Here is an 18,203-nt window from a genome sequence, read left to right on the forward strand (position 1 = left end):
CTTCAGGTGGGAGCTTGGCACTCTGGAAGCCCTCCACCTAGCTTTTTGTCAGCCCTCAACCACATGGTGTCTGGAAGAGTCCTCCACCCACCTACCAGTTCCTCCCCCATTACCCCTGGCCATTCTACTCATCCTTCAACGCCTACCTTGGATGACCTTCATTGACCTTGCCTACTACCACCAGCTTGCACCTAACGGACCACACTGACCAATCATTTATTTATCCATCATACTAACTATAGAACCTGCCCTGGGTCAGTCATAATGCTGACACTAGACTCGGTGGGCAGTCAGAGCCCTCAGTCTGGTGGGGCAGGCCAGTCAACAGCAGCAGCATGGAAGGCAGTGACAGAGGGCTGGGGAGGAAGAACAGTTGTACCTTGGTAGGGGGAGGTGGCAGCCTTTTCCCTACTTCCCTCCCCAACCAAACACTTTGCTTCTTAGGGCAAGGACCACCCCATCTCATTGATCACTTGTCCTGTGCCTATCTCAAGGGAGGCAACAGACAGGGACTCATGTTTGGATCTTCCCTTGGCATGGACTTGCTCTTGGCCACTCACCTTTCCCTACAAGCCCCATAAGGTCAAAGCCCTTCATGGCTAGCAGAAGAGCAGGGGGTATGGAGTTGGAAGCTCTAGGTTGGAACTGTAACTGCCAGTAACTTGATGTGTGACTTCGGACACTTCCCTTGGCCTCTCTGAACCTCACTTTTTTTTTGAAAGACAAAGCAGGATAATAACACTTTCCTATCTCACAGGGTTGCTGCGAAGATCGAATGAGATGACTAGTGGATTCAACAGGGACAGGGAGGCCTGACACCCAGTCGGTGAGCAGGGAGCAACCGTTCATTCATCTGCCTCCCTGGGTTCCCCACACTGCAGAAAACCAGAGACAAGTCAGCAGCACAGTGGAGCTTTCCATGGGAGACAGAGCATTTAATGAGAGCAAGAGCTGGACAGTGTGGTCAGGAATCATCCCACCCAAGGAACCAGACACATACTCGGTCCTTGATGGGGTTTCCTGAGGCTCTCATACTTTCTCCTGCCCTGGAAAATGCCATCCAGGAGCCCGTCTCTTTGCTGCTGCCCCTCTTCCAGAGCAGCCCAAGAAGGAAATAAAACGGACTTGTGGGGAAAGGAAGGTGCTTGTCTCTCATGTCCGTCTCTTACAGGGGGGTTCTGAAGATTCCCACAGCCACTCTGGAGTTGTTGCCCCACTTTGGGGTCTTTGTCCAAGTAACTTCAAGTAGATTGGCCCACAGGCAGGGGTTGTTTGCTGAGAGACAAGCAATCCTGTTGTCACCAGCCATGGCTGTGAAGACCAGTCAACAAAGGAAAGGCTTTCCCCAGAGGAGCTCAAACTCTGGCATGGAAGACTCTGAAGTGGCGTAGCCAGTGGAAATTAACAGCTGTGTCCACTCTGGGCCTCAGGTGGGGAGGACCTAGATAGCCCACTGTGGCCCCCAGAGCACCATCACTGCCCATACTTGGAGTGTGATCCTAGCTATTTGGGGACGGCAGGGGAAGCATCTCCCAGAAAAGATGACCTGCCTGGGAGAAAAGGGGGACCCCCAGAGAGTGCCAGCCAGGGCAACTCGGCAAATGCTGGCCCAGACAACAGCGGACCAAGGAGTTGAAGGAGGCTCACTGGAGAGGTGGGACAGGGGTCCAGTCGATTAAAACAGAACAAGGCGACAAAGGGAGTAGGTCGGCCTGTGTTGCGCTGTGGGTGGGAAGCCAGGTGTCATCCTGAAGTTAGCAACTCAGATTCCTCATCCTTTGGTGGTGGCCACACGAGGAGTTCCCAGAGGCTCCAGAAAGTTCTGATTCCCACTCTCGCAGCGGGAGGTTGCGCAAGACCAGGCATTCTGTCCCTGGCTGGGGTGTCCCTTTCAGAGTGACAGAGATGATCTGAGGCTGCTCAAGGAGAGCCGGAAGGGGCATGGGCAAGGGTGGGTGGTTGTCTTACCTCTCAACCAGGGGGTCTGATTCCCATTTAAACTACCTAGGACGAAGCGAGTGAAAACCAGAGCCCCGTGTGGGGGATGCTTGAGGCAGAGCGGGTACAGGAGCCTGCATCTGATCCCTCAGCTACCTGCCCTCCCTCACAGAGATAATGGCAAGGCTTGGGAAAGATGGGTCCAGCACGCCACTGAGGGGTTCCCTTCATTTCTGAGCCTGCCCTCCAGCTGCCCATGACCATCTCTGCATCCGAGCCTGGAAGAAGAGGTGGCCCATTGGCTGGGTTTTGGTGGTGTGTGGACGTCATTGGGTCGCTTTGGGGTGTGAATCCCAAAACTCTGTACAAGGTGTGCCAGAAGGTTCGGTAGTCCTGAGGAGGGCGAGGGCTGTGTGCGTGGTCTTGTGGCTCTTCCTAAGTCTCAATATGTGTCACATTAGCCCAGTCAGGGAAATGATCCAAGTCAAATATGGCCCGTCCCCAGGTGTTGACAGCCAAAAACACACAGAAGACTCCAATTATGTTCATTACGACTCCTGTTTTCACCTGGAAAAGAGACAGCGTCAGAGTCAGCACCCTGAGGCCTCCTGGGAACTAGCGCTCTCAAAGAGGAGGACAAAGCGTCGGCTCACTGGACCTCAGTGTCCCCGTGCCATGCTCTGTCCCTGGCTGGGGTGTCCCGACCCCCAGGACAGAGCGACTTCATGTCCCCCAGGTATCCTCAGTGCTCAAGGCATCCCTGGGAAGTAGGCAGAACAGATGGGTTCTCTATGCCCGTGAGCATTTGGAAAATGACCTCAGAGAGGTGACAGGAGGCAACAGCTTAGGCCATTCAGGGAAACGGTGACAGAGCCCAGTGTGTGAGTCCAGGTTCATTGCTCACCCCAGTGCCTTAACCATCCTACAAGGACGTGCCAGCTTCCCCATGGACCTCCTCAGGCTCTTTCTGATGCCCGCTCTGCAATCTTCCCTCGTGATCACTAACCGTTGCTTCACTAGCCCGTTGTAGATATTTTACCGGGGACTGCAATCAAGTTTGCAGTTCATGGTTTCTGGGACCCACCCTATTTATGAAAACGCTCCTTGGAGTCCCCGAGATACCCAGCCGAGGTTCTGAGATAACGAACATCAAATGTCCAAGGGACATTTCTGGCCTCCTGGGCTCATACACTTGCCCCTTTCCCAGCCCAGAGCTGCAAAGCTGCCCTTCTCCCAGCAAAGGTGACAGAGCCAAGCCAGGCATGAAGAGTTCTTTCGCTGACTACATTTGTTTCCAGGGCATCATCTACTCCCAAGTAGTGGTCTCTCTCTTCCTCTCCCTGCTTCTGCCTCTTCAGACACCCCTACCAATCTCTGTGACTGTCACTAGCATCCCTTGCTGCCTAAGCCTGCCCTGCCTATCTTCATGGTTCTTGCTAATTTGTCAAGTCCATCCTTGGCCATGTGAGTCCCTCAGCCCCATCTTCACCCCTTCCAAGGACTCCCATGGTGCCTGCATTGGCTTCTCCAGGTGGGAGAGTCTATAACCCACCTCAGAGAAAGAACAGTGTGTGAGGCTTGAGATCATCTCAAAAAAAGAAGAAAAGCTCCCTTCTAAATGTCAGCAACGGCTACGGGTCTGGATGCTCCGCGGTATTCCCAAATCACGTGACATCGTTTTGAAACTCTGTCATTCATAAATGGGGCATCCCTTATGACAACAGCATTATAGTCCGATGGGAGTAAATAAAAACAGCTGTTACCATGTCAGCAACCTTGAGGTGCCCGTAGGTGAACACGATGGCATTCGGAGGGGTGGCCACAGGCAACATGAAGGCAAAGGAGGCGCTCAGGGTACAGGGCAGCATGACGTACAGAGGATTGAGGCCGATGGAGCGAGACTGCAGAAAAACACAGCACTGCAACATCACCGTAGAGAACACAGAAGCTCTTGGGGATGCGTTTCTGAAAGGGATTCTCTGAATGTGCCGGGTACGTTTGAACCTCTGGGCCTCTGTCTTGATTCCTCTCCCTTTTGCCACGTCTCTAGCAGATAATTCCACCTACAGAGCACTGAAGGCTGCGCTTAGAGGTTACCTGCCCTGGAAGCCCTTACCCCCTCAATTCATTCCACATGTATTTCTTGGGCACCTACTATGTGCCAGAGACCATGCTGAGTACTTAGACTGTGCTCAACCTTACAGTGCCACGTGCACTTGTCTGTCTGTCCTGCCACAGACTGAGACAGCCTAGAGGCCAGGGACCACATCTTCTCTCCTGCATATAAATCTGTGGATGTGTGTGTTTTTATACATGCGTGGGGTCATTTTGCACATGGAATTTGGTAGCCCACCTTTTAAATTCTACACTTTAAAATTTAGCCACATCTAACACCACCTATCAGAGAGTAGGCACTCATTAAATAGTTGCTGAGTGTATGAAAGAATGATGTAATTCCTAAAATCTATCAAATCAATCATGTATCATGCAGATTTACATGCACATGAGGGCAGACACATGCAAACATGTTTGTTGCAACAATGTAATGGCAAAACGCAGGAAGCCAACTCAATGGTCATTAATAGCGGGATGATTAAATAAAATATGACACATACAAATGATGGAATAGTATGCAGCTGTAAAGAATTGGATTGGTTTTTTGTGTCAATAAGGAAAGATCTCCAAGACCGATGGTTAGATTTTTTAAAAATTAAGATGTATGTCCAGGCGCAGTGGCTCATGCCTGTAATCCCAGCACTTTGGGAGGCCGAGGTGGGCGGATCACCTGAAGTCAGGAGTTCGAGACCAGCCTGACCAACGTGCTGAAACCCCATCTCGACTAAAAATACAAAAATTAGCCCGGCAAGGTGGCGGGTGCCTGTAATCTCAGCTACTCGGGAAGCTGAGGCAGGAGAATCGCTTCAACCCAGGAGGTGGAGGTTGCAGTGAGCTGAGATCACACCATTGTACTCCAGCCTGGGTGATAAGAGTGAAACTCTGTCTCAAAAAAATAAATAAATAAAATAAAAATAAGATGTGTAATGACTATAGAATGATACCTTTTATTTAAAAAGAATGTGTATATGTGTGTGTGTGTGTGTGTGTGTGTGTATAATATCCAGAAAGATACCTGAGAAATTAATAACAGAGGTCATCTCTAGGGAAAAGGCTAGAGGATTAAGGTCTGTATACATCTTTGCATTATTAGACATTTTTAGCCATATATCATCTGCAATTTAAAAAATCTATACTATGAGCATGTTCCCATTTTATTACCCTTTGAAACTGATTTTTAATGGCCTGATAGTGTTACATTACATGAATATATGATAATTTATTTCAGCAAACCCCCTTTTACTATGGATATATTTGTATAATAATTCTGTCATACATCATCATAACATATATTGGTAGGGATCTCTGATTACTTTCCTAAGAGATATTCCCAGACATGAAATTGCTGAGTCAACGGGTCTGAGCAGGTTTAATGTTTTGGTTCCCCGACCATCCTCATTTTCCTGGCTGTGGGTACCTCATGGTGTCTGCACCCCACACTCCTCTGCAGCCCAGCTCAACGACCATCACCTTTTCCTTTCTCATAGGTGGGTGTGAGACAGGAGTGTGATGGGCCTTAGAGGTAGCTGGGGGAAATTTTACTTGGGGTTCCTGGTTCTAGCAAAGCTTGTTTTCAAAGAGCCTGTTAGGGCCTGCATTTTCCTGGTTGGGGCCCTCGATGCTCCCAGTTAGGGCTGGAGATGACAAAGCCAGGGTCTGTGCTAGGAGAGAGGAGGCATCACCACCACGTGCCTTGCCTAGCATCAAAGGTGCTCCTCCTACCGCGCATCTGTTTGGACAGTCTGCTTAGGAGAAGAGGAGACAGACCACTTCGTTATTTTTAACACTTTCACCTCCTTGCTATTTTTAACACTTTCATCTTCACTTGGAAGAGAAAAAAAAAAACCACTTAGGTTTGCTTTTTATACACGCAGACACCCAGGCAGCTGAACGGAAATTCACCACCTTCAATCCTGTGTCCAGGCCCTCTGGAAATCTGTCTCCCAATTCCAGAATAATGACAGCCTCTCCCATGCTCATTTTGTAGTCTACAGAGGCTTTTCACAGCCATCAGCACAGCTCTCAGAGGAGAGAACTGAAGGGCCATGTTCAGAGATCCCACATCTTGAACTCGGGTCTTCTGACTGCGAGACCAGGGATCTTTCCATACTACCCTGAAGCGGGTGTGTCTTTGCAATGGATGACAGAAAGAAATGCAAAAAAAAAAAAAGCCACTGATTTTCCTATAAGCTCTCCTTTCTTCTCAATCCCAACCCAAAAACATGCTTGTCCATAGAACAGAATGCTTTAGCCTGGCACTCAGCAGCTTTTCCCACAACCAACAGCTACCCCTCTCAATTCTCCAGGATCCCTTATCCCTGTGCTCACCAAGCAAGGCTTCCAGGAGTCCTCGGTCATGTGCACCATTGCCTTTACTTGTGCTGCTCCATCTTCCCAGAATTCTCTCTCCCCTCCTACCTACTCCCAAGTCCCCACTCCTCCAAGGCCTCTTCCTGGGGGGTTCCAGCCAGTGGTGCTCCCGGTCTGCAGTCCTCCTGCACACCTGTGCTACATGCTCAGAGACCATGGCACTGGCCTGCTCCTCCTTACCCCAAGTCCTGTCTCCCCAGCTTGAAAAACAATCCAGTTAGATTTATAAAATAAACTTGAGCACTTGGTCCATGGTTGGTGCTTTGGTCAGCACAAGGGGTACAAAGAGGAGTGGCAAAGCAGCAGAGGCCTCAGGGGCAGAGGCATCCAGGGTGCACAAATCCATGTCACAGCCAGACCCAGGTCTCCAAAGCCTGGTCTGACTCTGGCCTGGATATCGCTGCCTCGTCAGGGACCCACAACATGGCCATGGGTTGGCGGCTTCCTGTGAAGTGGAAGGGCCCCTCCCCACCATCAGGTTACTTACCATGGAGGCAAAGATGGGCAGGAACAAGGTGGTGGTGGCCACGTTGCTTGTGCACTCAGTGAACACAGCAACAAGCAAGGATAAGATCAAGGTGATGGCTGCTGCGGGCACTGCATGCAAGGGCTCCATCTGCTTCCCCATCCACACGGACAGCCCCGAGGCCTGGGAAGCACCAGGAGGGCAGTCATCTGAGGGCTCCCAGCTTGCAGTTCCTTCAGGGCCAGAGCAAGCTTGGCCCGTCCTCCCCTCCCCACCCTGTTTCTCTACACCTCATAGGTGACCTCATCCATTCCCACCATTTTCATTCCCATCCTCACTCTGCTGTCTCCTAAATCTGTATTTCCAGCCAGCTGGCCTACTATGTGGATTTACATACCCCTACGCCTTCTGGAAGTGTCCACCCAGATGTCCCAAGAGCACAATAGACTCAAATGCTCCACCCGGCATTCATCCTCCATAGACCGGAATCTGCTTCTTTCTCTGGGCCTCCCAGTCTGGTGAAAGGACTCACCATCCACCAGCCATCCAGCCCAGTAGGCTGGGAGTCATGCTGCTGGTCTCTGTTCCCCTCCTTCCTTAAACCTAGTCAGTCACCAAGTCACCCAAATGTCTCACATCCATCTCCTCCTCAGCCCTCCACAGTTTTGGAAGCTCAGAAGAATGATTTCAGCCAGAAATTGAGGGTTTAGATTTAGGGCTTTAGGCTGAGAAGAGATTGTCCAGGGAGAGAATGAAGTGTGAAAAGAGGAGAGGCCAAGGACAGAGCCTGGGCAGACGCTCTTATTTCGGGGAGAACAGAGGAGAAGTCAGCAATGAAGGCTGAGCAGGAAGAGTCTGAGTCCGAAGTAAAGCTGGAGACTGTGCTGAGCTGGGGGCCAGAGGAGGAGAGAAAGTCCACAGAGTCCAAAGTTCTGAGCTTGAGTGAGATGAAGGCTGCAGAGTCTCCGCTAGCTCTCCTCCAAGCCCTGCCCATCCCAGGCCCCCACTCCAGACATCAGAGTGATTTCCTCAAGTGCAGATCTGACCAACTCACCCCCTGGCCTCAGTCCTTCAGTGGCTGTCTACTGCCTTCACAATCAAGTCCACACCCCCCTATCTTGGGGCCCTCAGAGAAGTGGTTTCTGGTAGCCTCACCAGCCACCTCTTCTACTTCTCCTCAGCTAAATACCTCACATTTTTCCCTCACCTGTGTGCCACTTCCTGAAATGCCTTTCCACATATGTGCCCCTCCCTAGTCTGTGAAGTCTGTCACTAACAGGGACCATATCTCAATCTCCTCTGTAATCTCTGTGCCTGGCCTAACACTAGAGACATAATAGGAATGTTGGATGGATGGATGGATGGATGGATGGATGGATGGATAGATGGGTGGATGGATGGATGGTTGAATGGGTGGATGGATAGATGGGTGGATGGATGGATGGATGGATGGATGGATGGATGGATGGATGGATGGATAGATGGGTGGATGGATGGATGGTTGAATGAGTGGATGGATGGATAGATGGATGGATGGATGGACAGACGGATGGATGGATGGTTGGATGGATGGATGGATGGATGAAGACATGAATAGATGCATGGATGAATGGATGGAGAGGTGACTAGATAGATGGATTTGTTCACCCCCACAAAAACTTAGCACCCACTAGGCACCAGGCTGTGTCCTAGATATTGAAGAAACAGCAATAACAAGACCAAGTCTGTCTATTACACTCCTGGATGGCTGGGCGAATAGATGGTTGGTTGGAGGACAGCAGCAGCAAGCTGGCTCATCTCTCCTTCTGGTTCATTTCTATCCCCAGGAGGGATAGAAGGAGGTAAAGAAAGATATATTTTTGTGTATTTTCCAACATGTTCTTCTCTTCCTATGCTGCTACATACTTAGCTAAAGAAAAATTTTGAAGTAGCTACCATGTTAACAAAGAGTTCAGCCAGTAGAAGGACCAAAGGTAGTAGCAAACAATATTGACAAGGACTGGAAAGAAAGATTTCCCTCAGACAAATCAAAGCAGAGATTATGGTGATCAAACCCCAGAGGGTACCTGACAGTGTCCTCTGCCTCTCTTGGCTAACCACGGTCACTCATTCCCTCATTCCTGCAATCGCTCAAAGGTTACTTTCTGTCTTCCAGGCCCTATGTGTGGTGTAGAGTTCCTAGATTACAAGACAGAGCCCATGTCCTCAAAGAACGTGCGATTGTACGAAGGATGTAGGCATAGAAACACACAAGCCCATGGACGGAAGGGAGGAGAAACGCCACCCTCTTGACCAAGAAGAGGGCTCTGGGCAGCCTGTGGCTGGAGAAGTTACCTCGGATCCTTTAGCCAGAGCAAATCCGCCCCCTAGTAGCAGCACGATGCCCCAGGGCACTTTCTCCTGGGTTACCTTCCAGTCCAGCAGGGGAGGGGGATAAAATGGAGTTTTCCTTTCTGGGAAGAAAAATAAACACACACACACACACACACACACACACACACACACACACACACACACCAGAGCATCATTAGGAGACAAAAGAAATCTAATCAAGGGGGAATAAAGCCGTTAAGGACAATGAGGTACCATCTCCTACCTATAAATTAGCTAAAGTTTACAATAATATATACATTGCTGGTGAGGATATGGTGAAACTATTACACACTTTCCTAATAGCATCATAAATTGGTATAACCTTTTTGAGAAGCAATTTGGCCATACATTTTAAGGGCCATTAAGACTTTATATTCTATCACCCCAGCAATGTTACTCCTAGAAGTTTATCCTAAAGAAAAAATACCCTTAAACGAAAAGCTATAGAGAAGAAAACATTAATTTATGAAAATAAATTCAAAACAGCCAAAATGTTCTATAACAGCAGAATGATTGCAACCCCTCAGTGCAATATAATGCCATTATTAGAGAAAATATATTTGAAGACTGTAGCAATAGTAGACAATGTTTATAGTGTAATATCAATCAAAAGCGGAAGAAGAAACAACAAAGAAATAGGATTCAAATGGTGTGTGTTTTGATTATAATGTAATAGATAGGCATATTAGCAAAGACTGAGAGGAAGAGAGAAAACAAAAAATTGCTGAATGGAAATCAGTGTTATGGAAAATTTGAAACATTTTCGGTTCCTGTTGTAATATAGATAAAATTTCAAATGTTAAATTCAAATGTTAAAAAGCAAAAAAGAGATTTTGCACTAAATAATACCACCAGTAGCTTGAAAGCCACTGTCTCCCAGGCTTTATCTGGGAGGCACTGTCTCCTTCTAGGGCCCAGGGAATCCCATAATGACCCTTTGCTTCCAGGGCTCCAGTCCCGATGACTGGGCCATCAGAACAGGAGACTTACCTTCCTCAGTCTGGTTGCAGAAGTTAAACTTGGGCTTCTGTGAAGGCACAATGAATAGCAGGGTGGCCACAAAGATGGCCACAGTGGCATCGGAGACATACCTAGGTGGAGAAGAGCACAGTTCAGGTGCTGCAGAGACAGTCACTCAACAAACCCATCCGAACTCTGGCAGTTCTGTGTCCAAATGCTCCTATGCAAAGAAACAGGCTCACATAGACCTAAAAGTCAAGGTTAAGAGTGGTGGCTGGGCGCAGTGGCTCACACCTGTAATCCCAGCACTTTGGGAGGCTGAGGATGGTGGATCACGAGGTCAGGAGTTCAAGACCAGCCTGGCCAACATAGTGAAACCCCATCTCTACTAAAAATACAAAAAAGTAGCAGGATGTGGTGACGGGCGCCTGTAATTCCAGCTACTCGGGAGGCTGAGGCAGGAGAATTGCCAGGAGGCGGAGGTTGCTGTGAGTCGAGATCATGCTATTGCATTCCAGCCTGGGTGACAGTGTGAGACTCTGTCTCAAAAAAAAAAAAAAATAAAAAGATAAGAGTGATGTGGTAGACTGAATCCTGACTGGAAATCAAAATGCCCATACTCTTGACCACCAACTTTGGGTGATTCTAAGCAGCCTAATTCCCCCTCTCAGCATGCATTCTCCATAGGTGTATTTCAGGACCTCTTCTTGACCAGGTTCTCCAGAATTCTGGGTTCACCAGGATGACCACGAAGACTTTGGTGCTGACCCAAGCCTACCTTCCAAACGAAATGGCCATCATAGGGAGCATCTCCCTGCCTACATCTTCTGCCTTTTCTAGGATGTACATGTTTCTCATCCTTTCTTACATTCTGACAATGTCTTAGCCAGGAAAGAAACCACATGTACCCCCTTTGCCAAGTCTCTGTCTATGAAGCTCCCTAGATGTGTGTCTTTGAAGGGATTTGACCAGATGTGAAGATAAGAAAGGGAAGATGGCAGAGCAGAGATTTGGAAACCAAAGCTCTGGGAGCCCTACTCCCAGTCCAAGAAATCTCTCACATCACAGCTCTGGACACCCCTGCCTGGCCAAGGATTTTCTGCTCAGCCTACTCAGGGAGGAGAGGATATCACAGGAACACATTTGGGGTCTTATTGTGAAGCTTGGTCAGAAAACAAAAATAAGTCATGAAACCACAAAGTGCTCTCTGAAACCCAGCTCCCAAAAAAGGAGAAGTCTTGACCAAGCAAGAGTGCCTGGGCCACATTCCTCTTGCCACCTGTAGCCGAGAACAGCAGTATTTAGGCACCAGTGCACTAAGCCAGTGATGTGGGTTTTTAAAAAAAATTTATTTTTATTTATTTATTTTTTTGAGACAGAGTCTGTCTGTGTCGCCCAGGCTGGAGTGCAATGCCATGATCTCGGCTCACTGCAACCTCCGCCTCCTGGGTTCAAGCGATTCTCTTGCCTCAGCCTCCTGAGTAGCTGGGACTACAGGCACCTGCCACCACGCCTGGCTAATTTTTTGTATTTTTAGTAGAGATGGGATATCACCTTGTTAGCCAGGATGGTCTCGATCTCCTGACCTCAGGTGACCCACCCACCTCGGCCTCCCACAGTGCTGGGATTACAGGTGTGAGCCACCGCGCCTGGCCCTAAGCCAGTGATTTCTATTGAATCAAAGACTTACTTTGTCTCACCCTCCACCCAGGCGACAGTCAGCCAGCCGGGCATGAAGCCGGGGTCTCGGGAGAACCACAGGACGACCAGCAGGAAGAAGCAGATCAGGACGTTGATCTCCGCGAAGGACAAGGGCCCCAGCTTCCGGTATTCCTCCTGCAGCACCTTGAGGGCAGCCTTCTCGTTTTTCTTGCTCTCTAGCCCGCAGCCCCAGGACTTTTTAAAACTGGAGAATGCAAAGATGAGAGAAGGGCAGGGCAGACTGGTTGGCGCAGGTGCTGGTCAGATGGAGCCTAAATGTTCTACAGCAGGATGTAGCAAAAAGACACATAATGCTGTCCTCGTCGGCTATGGGGCCTGGAGAAAGGCCCTTCCTGCGTCTTTCCTCCTCCCGTTCCTCCATCCCAGAATGTAGTAGGGAAAAGTCTCTGTAGAGAGCCTAGAGGGTCTTGGCAGGTGCCCAGCCACCTGGAGACTGGCTGCTCCAGGGTCACTTGGGGGAAGGCCATAAGAAGTTCCAGAGCCTGTGCAAGGTGGGATCAGGGCTCCCTCACACGCTCCCCAAGTCTTCCTCCTTCCACCTCAGCCTGGAGCTGCCTTCGATGGTGTTGGGATGCCAACCGCCATCACCAAGGTGGCTCAGGGAGATGCAGGGAGTGAGTATGAACCCTGGCAGACAGGGCTAGTCAGGGGCAGAATGGTCCTTGTGTTCCCTGGAGCTGGAGGTGCAGGATTAGGGATCCAGGAGACCCTGGGGTTAGCAGCAGGCATGGCTAGGGCAGGAAGGAAGCCAGCCCAGGATGGGTGCCCCCATCCTGGATGGGACCCTTGGGACCAGTATCCATTGTCCAGGGTGCCCTGCAGGGCCTTCCCTAAGGTGGTGTTGGCATGAGGAGGCAGGGAGGAGAGGAGGTTCTTGGAGGAGGTGTAGAGGGAAGCTCAGCTGTGGACAGGGGATAACTGGGGCCACTGTGCACAGGACAAAGGCCTTAAGGTATGCTGAAGAGTCCATTCACACATTCCAGTTCCAGCCACTGTTGGTTTGAAGGGGTGGGCAAGGCCAGGAGTATTGTCCTGGAGAGCCCTCCCTTGTGAGAGCCCTCCCTTGTGAGAGCCCTCCTGGGGGCCCTGAGACATAATCAGAGGAAGGCAGGGATTGATGGAATAGGATCTCATTCCTGGAGCCAGTGCTGGATGTGAACAGCCTTGGAGAGTGTGAGGGCCAAGTGTTGGTGTGATGGTGGCTTGGCCTGGTACATGGGGGCACCAGGACATCAGGTCACAGCTTTCTGGGGGTGCTCAGGGGTCAGAAAAGGAGGCAACAACACTGATGGGATCTCAGGTCTGCACCGTTGGCTATCATTTCCCCGCTGGGCAAGGGGGCAAGGCTGTGTGTCCTGAGGGCCACCCGCTAGGGACACTCTCCCGACATCGGGCATGGGGATGGCTCCGCTGTGTAAGACGGGGCCTCTCTGCGGTCACGCCCTTGGCTTGGTAAAGTTTGTGCTCTACTAAGCACCTATCTGCTGCCACCTGTCGTCCTAGAGATTCTGGGGCTCAGCCAGGGGCTTCAGGTTTCCAGCATAAGGGGTGACCTTGGTATTACTAGTGGCCCAGGAGCCAGAGCCTGCATTTGGTGCTGGCGGCTCATCCCCAGCACCACAGTAGCTGCAGATTCAGGGGCTGCATGGAGTATGTAACCGTCCAGTGCTGGTGCCCCACAGTGGTACCGCTAAGCCTTCAGAGTCTCTCGTGCTAAGCAGCTTTGCTCTCATCTCTGGGTTAATTTCATCTGCTGATGACTAGGCTGGCATGAGATGCAAGTAAATTGGTCCAGTTGGCCTGTGAGGGGCCTAGGTCAGGGTCCGGGGGTGGGGACCACAGTGTCCTGCAGCAGAACAGCCTTCACCATGATGCACCATGGGAAACTTGGACTGAATGTGCTGCAGAGCCAAGAAGAGGGGAAAGATCCTTGAGCTTTGCATGCCTCCGCCCTGGCAGGGGTCCCAAAGAACCCTCATCACTATTACAGGAGGTGAGCCTGGTTGGGACAGTTACATATAACCAGCAATAATATCCCATGTAGTTCTTGGGGGACCTGGAGTGGGGTCTGGCCCTTTTGGCTACATATAGCCTACGAGGCTACACAAGGCTCCTCAGCAAGATAGTTTTTCTGGATTAGGCTAGAGGCCGAGACCTTAACCCCGTTCTCCACGATCGTTCAGATGAGGAACTCAAGTGAGGGCAGAGGCGACAGTGGAGCTGTTTCCTGCAGCTGAGACAGGTGCTCCCTGGGCTCAGGTGGGGAGGCCCATGAGGCCACAAAGGCAGGCAGGGACTACCAGGTCCTAGTTTGTGGCAGGACGTGGCCTGGGCCAGAGCACTGCTCCCATTACTCAAACCGAATGTAAAAGCTGTCCTCTACCTTCCAGATCTGGAACCAAAACAAAGCTCCTGTGAGCCACCACGGCCAGCCACACTGTGTGCATCCAAACCAGAGTGGCCCGTCGGGAAGGGGTGGGACTGGACTGCAGCCACACACCCCACCATGAGCATGCTCAGAAGACCCCTGTGCAGACACTCTCAGGCTCCCCTGCCAGTTAACGAGAGCTGAGAAAGGCCGTGCCAGGCTGGGTGGACTCAGCTTCAGGTTCTTGGCTGCGAGTCTCCAGGGGCCTGACATCCACCTCTGGCCAGACAAGAAGCGGATGGTGCCCTTTTGGCCCCAGCGCCATGCTGTCTCCCTCCTCTTTCTCAGCAGGCCTTGGGGTTCTAGGGCAACCTCGGGCCCCAACTAGTGCTTGCGACACCTGGTCATGCTTAGGTCTGGAGGCAACTAAGGGCAGCAACCCTCAGCCTCCCCAAAAGCAGATGCCATGCGCAGTGGAAGCCAAAATGCCTGGGTTTAAGTCTCAGTCCCCCTGCTTCCCTGTGACACACCCCTGTGTCGACTACATAACCTCTCCATGCCTCAGTGGCCTTGTCTGTAAATTGGGAATAATAATAATAGTGCTGACCTCACAGGTTGTTGTGAAAATTAAGTTTAAGAGTGCTTGGGCCAGGCGAGGTGGCTCACATCTGTAATGCCAGCAATTTGGGAGGCCAAGGAGGGCAGATCACCTGAGGTTAGGAGTTCAAGACCAGCCTGGTCAACATGGCAAAACCCCGTCTCTACTAAAAATTAGCCAGGCATGGTGGTGGGTTCCTGTAATTCCAGCTACTTGGGTGGCTGAGGCAGGGGGAATTGCTTGAACCCAGGAGGTGGAGGTTGCAGCGAGCTGAGATCGCACCACTGCACTCCAGCCTGGGCGACAGAGCAAGACTCTGTCTCAAAAAAAAAGAAAAGAAAAGAAAGAAAAAGAGCACTCGAAATTGTGTCTGGTACATGATGAGCACTCAATAAATGTTGGTCATTATTATTTCTATTGCCCCATGAGAAGACACACATGGTCACCTGCAGCAGGTCCAGGACCATCTCCTGAGCGACCTGTTCGATGGATGTGAGCAAATGAACAGGACTTTGGCCCTGGTGCAGATGCAAGAGGCAGGGCAAAGACAGCTACTGTCAAAGTCAAACTGGGTGGCCAGGCAGCCATGAAAACAGTTTCCCCTGTCCCGTCCATGGGCAGGACAGAGTGGGGTTTGGGCAATGATCATTAATATTGTTACTATCATTATTATGATTGTTTTGAATGTGTATAGCAACTTTTTTTTTTTTTTTTTTTTTTTTTTTTTTTTTTTTTGAGACAGAGTCTTGCTCTGTCGCCCAGGCTGGAGTGCAGTGGCATGATCTTGGCTCACTGCAACCTCCACCTCCCGGCTTCAAGCAATTCTCCTGCCTCAGCGTCCCGAGTAGCTGGGGTTACAGGTGTGCACCACCACGCCCAGCTAACTTTTGTATTTTTAGTAGAGACAGGGTTTCACCATGTTGGCCAGGCTGGTCTTGAACTCCTGACCTCAGGTGATCCGCCTGCCTCGGCCTCCCAAAGTGCTGGGATTACAGGCGTGAGCCACCACGCCCGGCTAATTTTTGTATTTTTAGTAGAGACGGGGTTTCACCATGTTGGCCAGGCTGGTTACAAACTCCTGACCTCAGGCGATCTGCCCACCTCGGCCTCCCAAAATGTTGGGATTACAGGTGTGAGCCATCGCGCCCGGCCTGTATAGCAACTTTTTAATAGGAGTTTTCAGAACAGTTCCTCCTTCAGAAGAAAACTTAGGAAAATTCCCTATTTTCCCCGTGAAATCACGGGTTTCCGTGGGCACTTTTGCCTCGCAGCTTTGGAGTCTCTTCCCTCTGGTCACACATTCCCCTGGTTTGACTTGACTCGAACTCCCTGTAGACGGAGGCACAGAGCACATGCACTTAACTCAGAGCTGAGTACTTTCCATCCTGCTGTGGTCTCATCACCTTTGCACCACAGATAAATTTGTGTGTTTTAGAAAAACAATCACTTTTCTTTTTAGCTATTTGTCAGCCACAGGTCATGGTTTCTGTCCAAAGTCTGGCTGCCATCAAAGGTGACCCCTGATGAACCTGCTTGTGTGCTAGGAACAGGAAGGTAAACTTTCTAGGACCTGTACACTACTGGGAACATCAGACGTACTCCGTAAATGTCTGGGTTTGGATGGATTCGGTTGTAATCACTCCTGGTTTTACTCGACTTAAACTTCCCGTGCATTGAGGCACAGAGCATATGCGCTTAGCTCAGAGCTAAGTCACAGGTTTGCCGTGACCTGGCCTGATGAACCCACACGGCCAAGAGGAAGCTCATCCAGCAATGTCAAACTGGCACGTGGGGACCAGCTTATCTTTAATTGCTTTAACCTGCCTGCTCTTGTTCCCTGTGCTGGGAGCTGTGTGGGGTGTCTGGCATCAGAGTGGCTCTGGAGGAATTCAAAGTCACTGGAACCCAAACGCAGATACTAAAGGACAGGACTGTGATATGCCCAGGGGCCACTCAGAGATGGAATGGGGGTTGGAGGGAAAGTCAGGGAAGCAGCATTTGAGCTAGCCTCGAAGGCTGAGGAGGTGGGAAGGTAGAGAATGGCATTCCAGGAAGACGGGACCACGTGTGCGCAAAGCTCAGCCAGCAGCCTGGGGTGGAAGGAACAAGAGGGCAGACTAGCAGGAGACGGGGCTGGAGAAAGATCAGGGTCAGACGCGGAGGACTTTGTAAACCCGCCTATTGAGTCTGAAGGCTCTTCTGCAGCTTGGAGACATAATTAGGTATAATGAGGCCGTGAGCGGCTCAAACTTACTTGAATCTCATGTAAGCAAACTGGAGCCACAGCCAGGCGAACAGCAGCATCACCAGCATATTGGGAAAGGCAAATGCAAACCAGGAGGCAAAGTTCACGAGGTCCTTGCTGTCGGGAAACAACCTGCAAGGAGACACCGGTCCCCACCTCAGATGCTGAGCCGTGGCAAGCCAGCCTGGTCCTGTGCGTGGGGGCGGAGCAGCAGCTGGGCCCTGAGCGGCGGGCCTGTGTGGGGGCCATGTCCTCCCGGGGTCTAGCCTGTGGCCGGCGCAGTGGCTCACACCGGTAATTCCAGGACTCTGGGAGGCCGAGGTAGGTGGATCATAAGGTCAGGAGTTTGAGACTAGCCTGGCCAACATGGTGAAACCCTGTCTCCACTAATAATACAAAAATTACCCAGGCGTGGTGGCGGGCGCCTGTAATCCCAGCTACTCGGGAGGCTGAAGCAGGAGAATCGCTTGAACCCGGGAGGCAGAGGTTGCAGTGAGCCAAGATCCAGCCACTGCACTCCAGCCTGGGCAACAAAGCGAGACTCTGTCTCAAAAAAAAAAAAAAAGAAAGAAAGAAAAAGAAAAGAAAAATACACCTTTTATACACATGCGTGTAATTTGACTGATAGCTCTGGGGATCCACAGAGCCCTCAGCAATCTCATCCTGTGGGTTTCTGCAAAGGATGGTCCCCTGACTTAGCAAAGCAAATCTCAAAAGCTTCCCAGAGTGGAGGCTGGAGGAGGGCCACTTCCGCCGCAGGCACCGTCTCCTATCGGCTGCCCCTTTTAGCTCAAGAGTGTCAAAGCAGACGCAGAGCTTTCCCCACTCAGCCCAGACAGGCTGCTCTTCCCAAAGAAAGTTACTGGAGAACTGTAAGGATATCATTACAGAAAACACTCCCGAAATTAAAACAAACGGGTTGTTGAACCTCAAGTTTCTGCCCAGCCAGGCTCCAGACCTGTCCTTTCCACCTCTCAGCTCCTGCACCCACTGCCCTCCCCACCCCTGTCCAGGCTCCTGTCTACAAAGGATGGCACCACCTTGTTTT

General features: G+C 50.7%; 1 protein-coding gene across 4 annotated transcripts in view; it reads right to left on the minus strand.

The window, feature by feature from the left end:
- Nucleotides 1-914: 914 nt before the first annotated feature.
- Nucleotides 915-18,203, minus strand: part of SLC13A5 (solute carrier family 13 member 5) — a 28,605-nt gene continuing 11,316 nt past the window's right edge. For 2 of the 4 annotated variants that reach the window (XM_077969289.1, XM_077969288.1), the window contains 7 exons: nucleotides 17,165-17,287; nucleotides 11,913-12,128; nucleotides 10,253-10,353; nucleotides 9,224-9,342; nucleotides 6,911-7,072; nucleotides 3,702-3,839; nucleotides 915-2,505 (listed from right to left, as the gene is read on the minus strand). In XM_077969289.1, coding sequence (XP_077825415.1) covers nucleotides 2,374-2,505; nucleotides 3,702-3,839; nucleotides 6,911-7,072; nucleotides 9,224-9,342; nucleotides 10,253-10,353; nucleotides 11,913-12,128; nucleotides 17,165-17,287 — 991 coding nt within the window. In that variant the 3' untranslated portion in view covers nucleotides 915-2,373. 4 annotated transcript variants of the gene reach the window in all.

The sequence above is a fragment of the Macaca mulatta genome, chromosome 16 (assembly GCF_049350105.2).
Source record: "Macaca mulatta isolate MMU2019108-1 chromosome 16, T2T-MMU8v2.0, whole genome shotgun sequence".
Lineage (NCBI taxonomy): Eukaryota > Metazoa > Chordata > Mammalia > Primates > Cercopithecidae > Macaca > Macaca mulatta.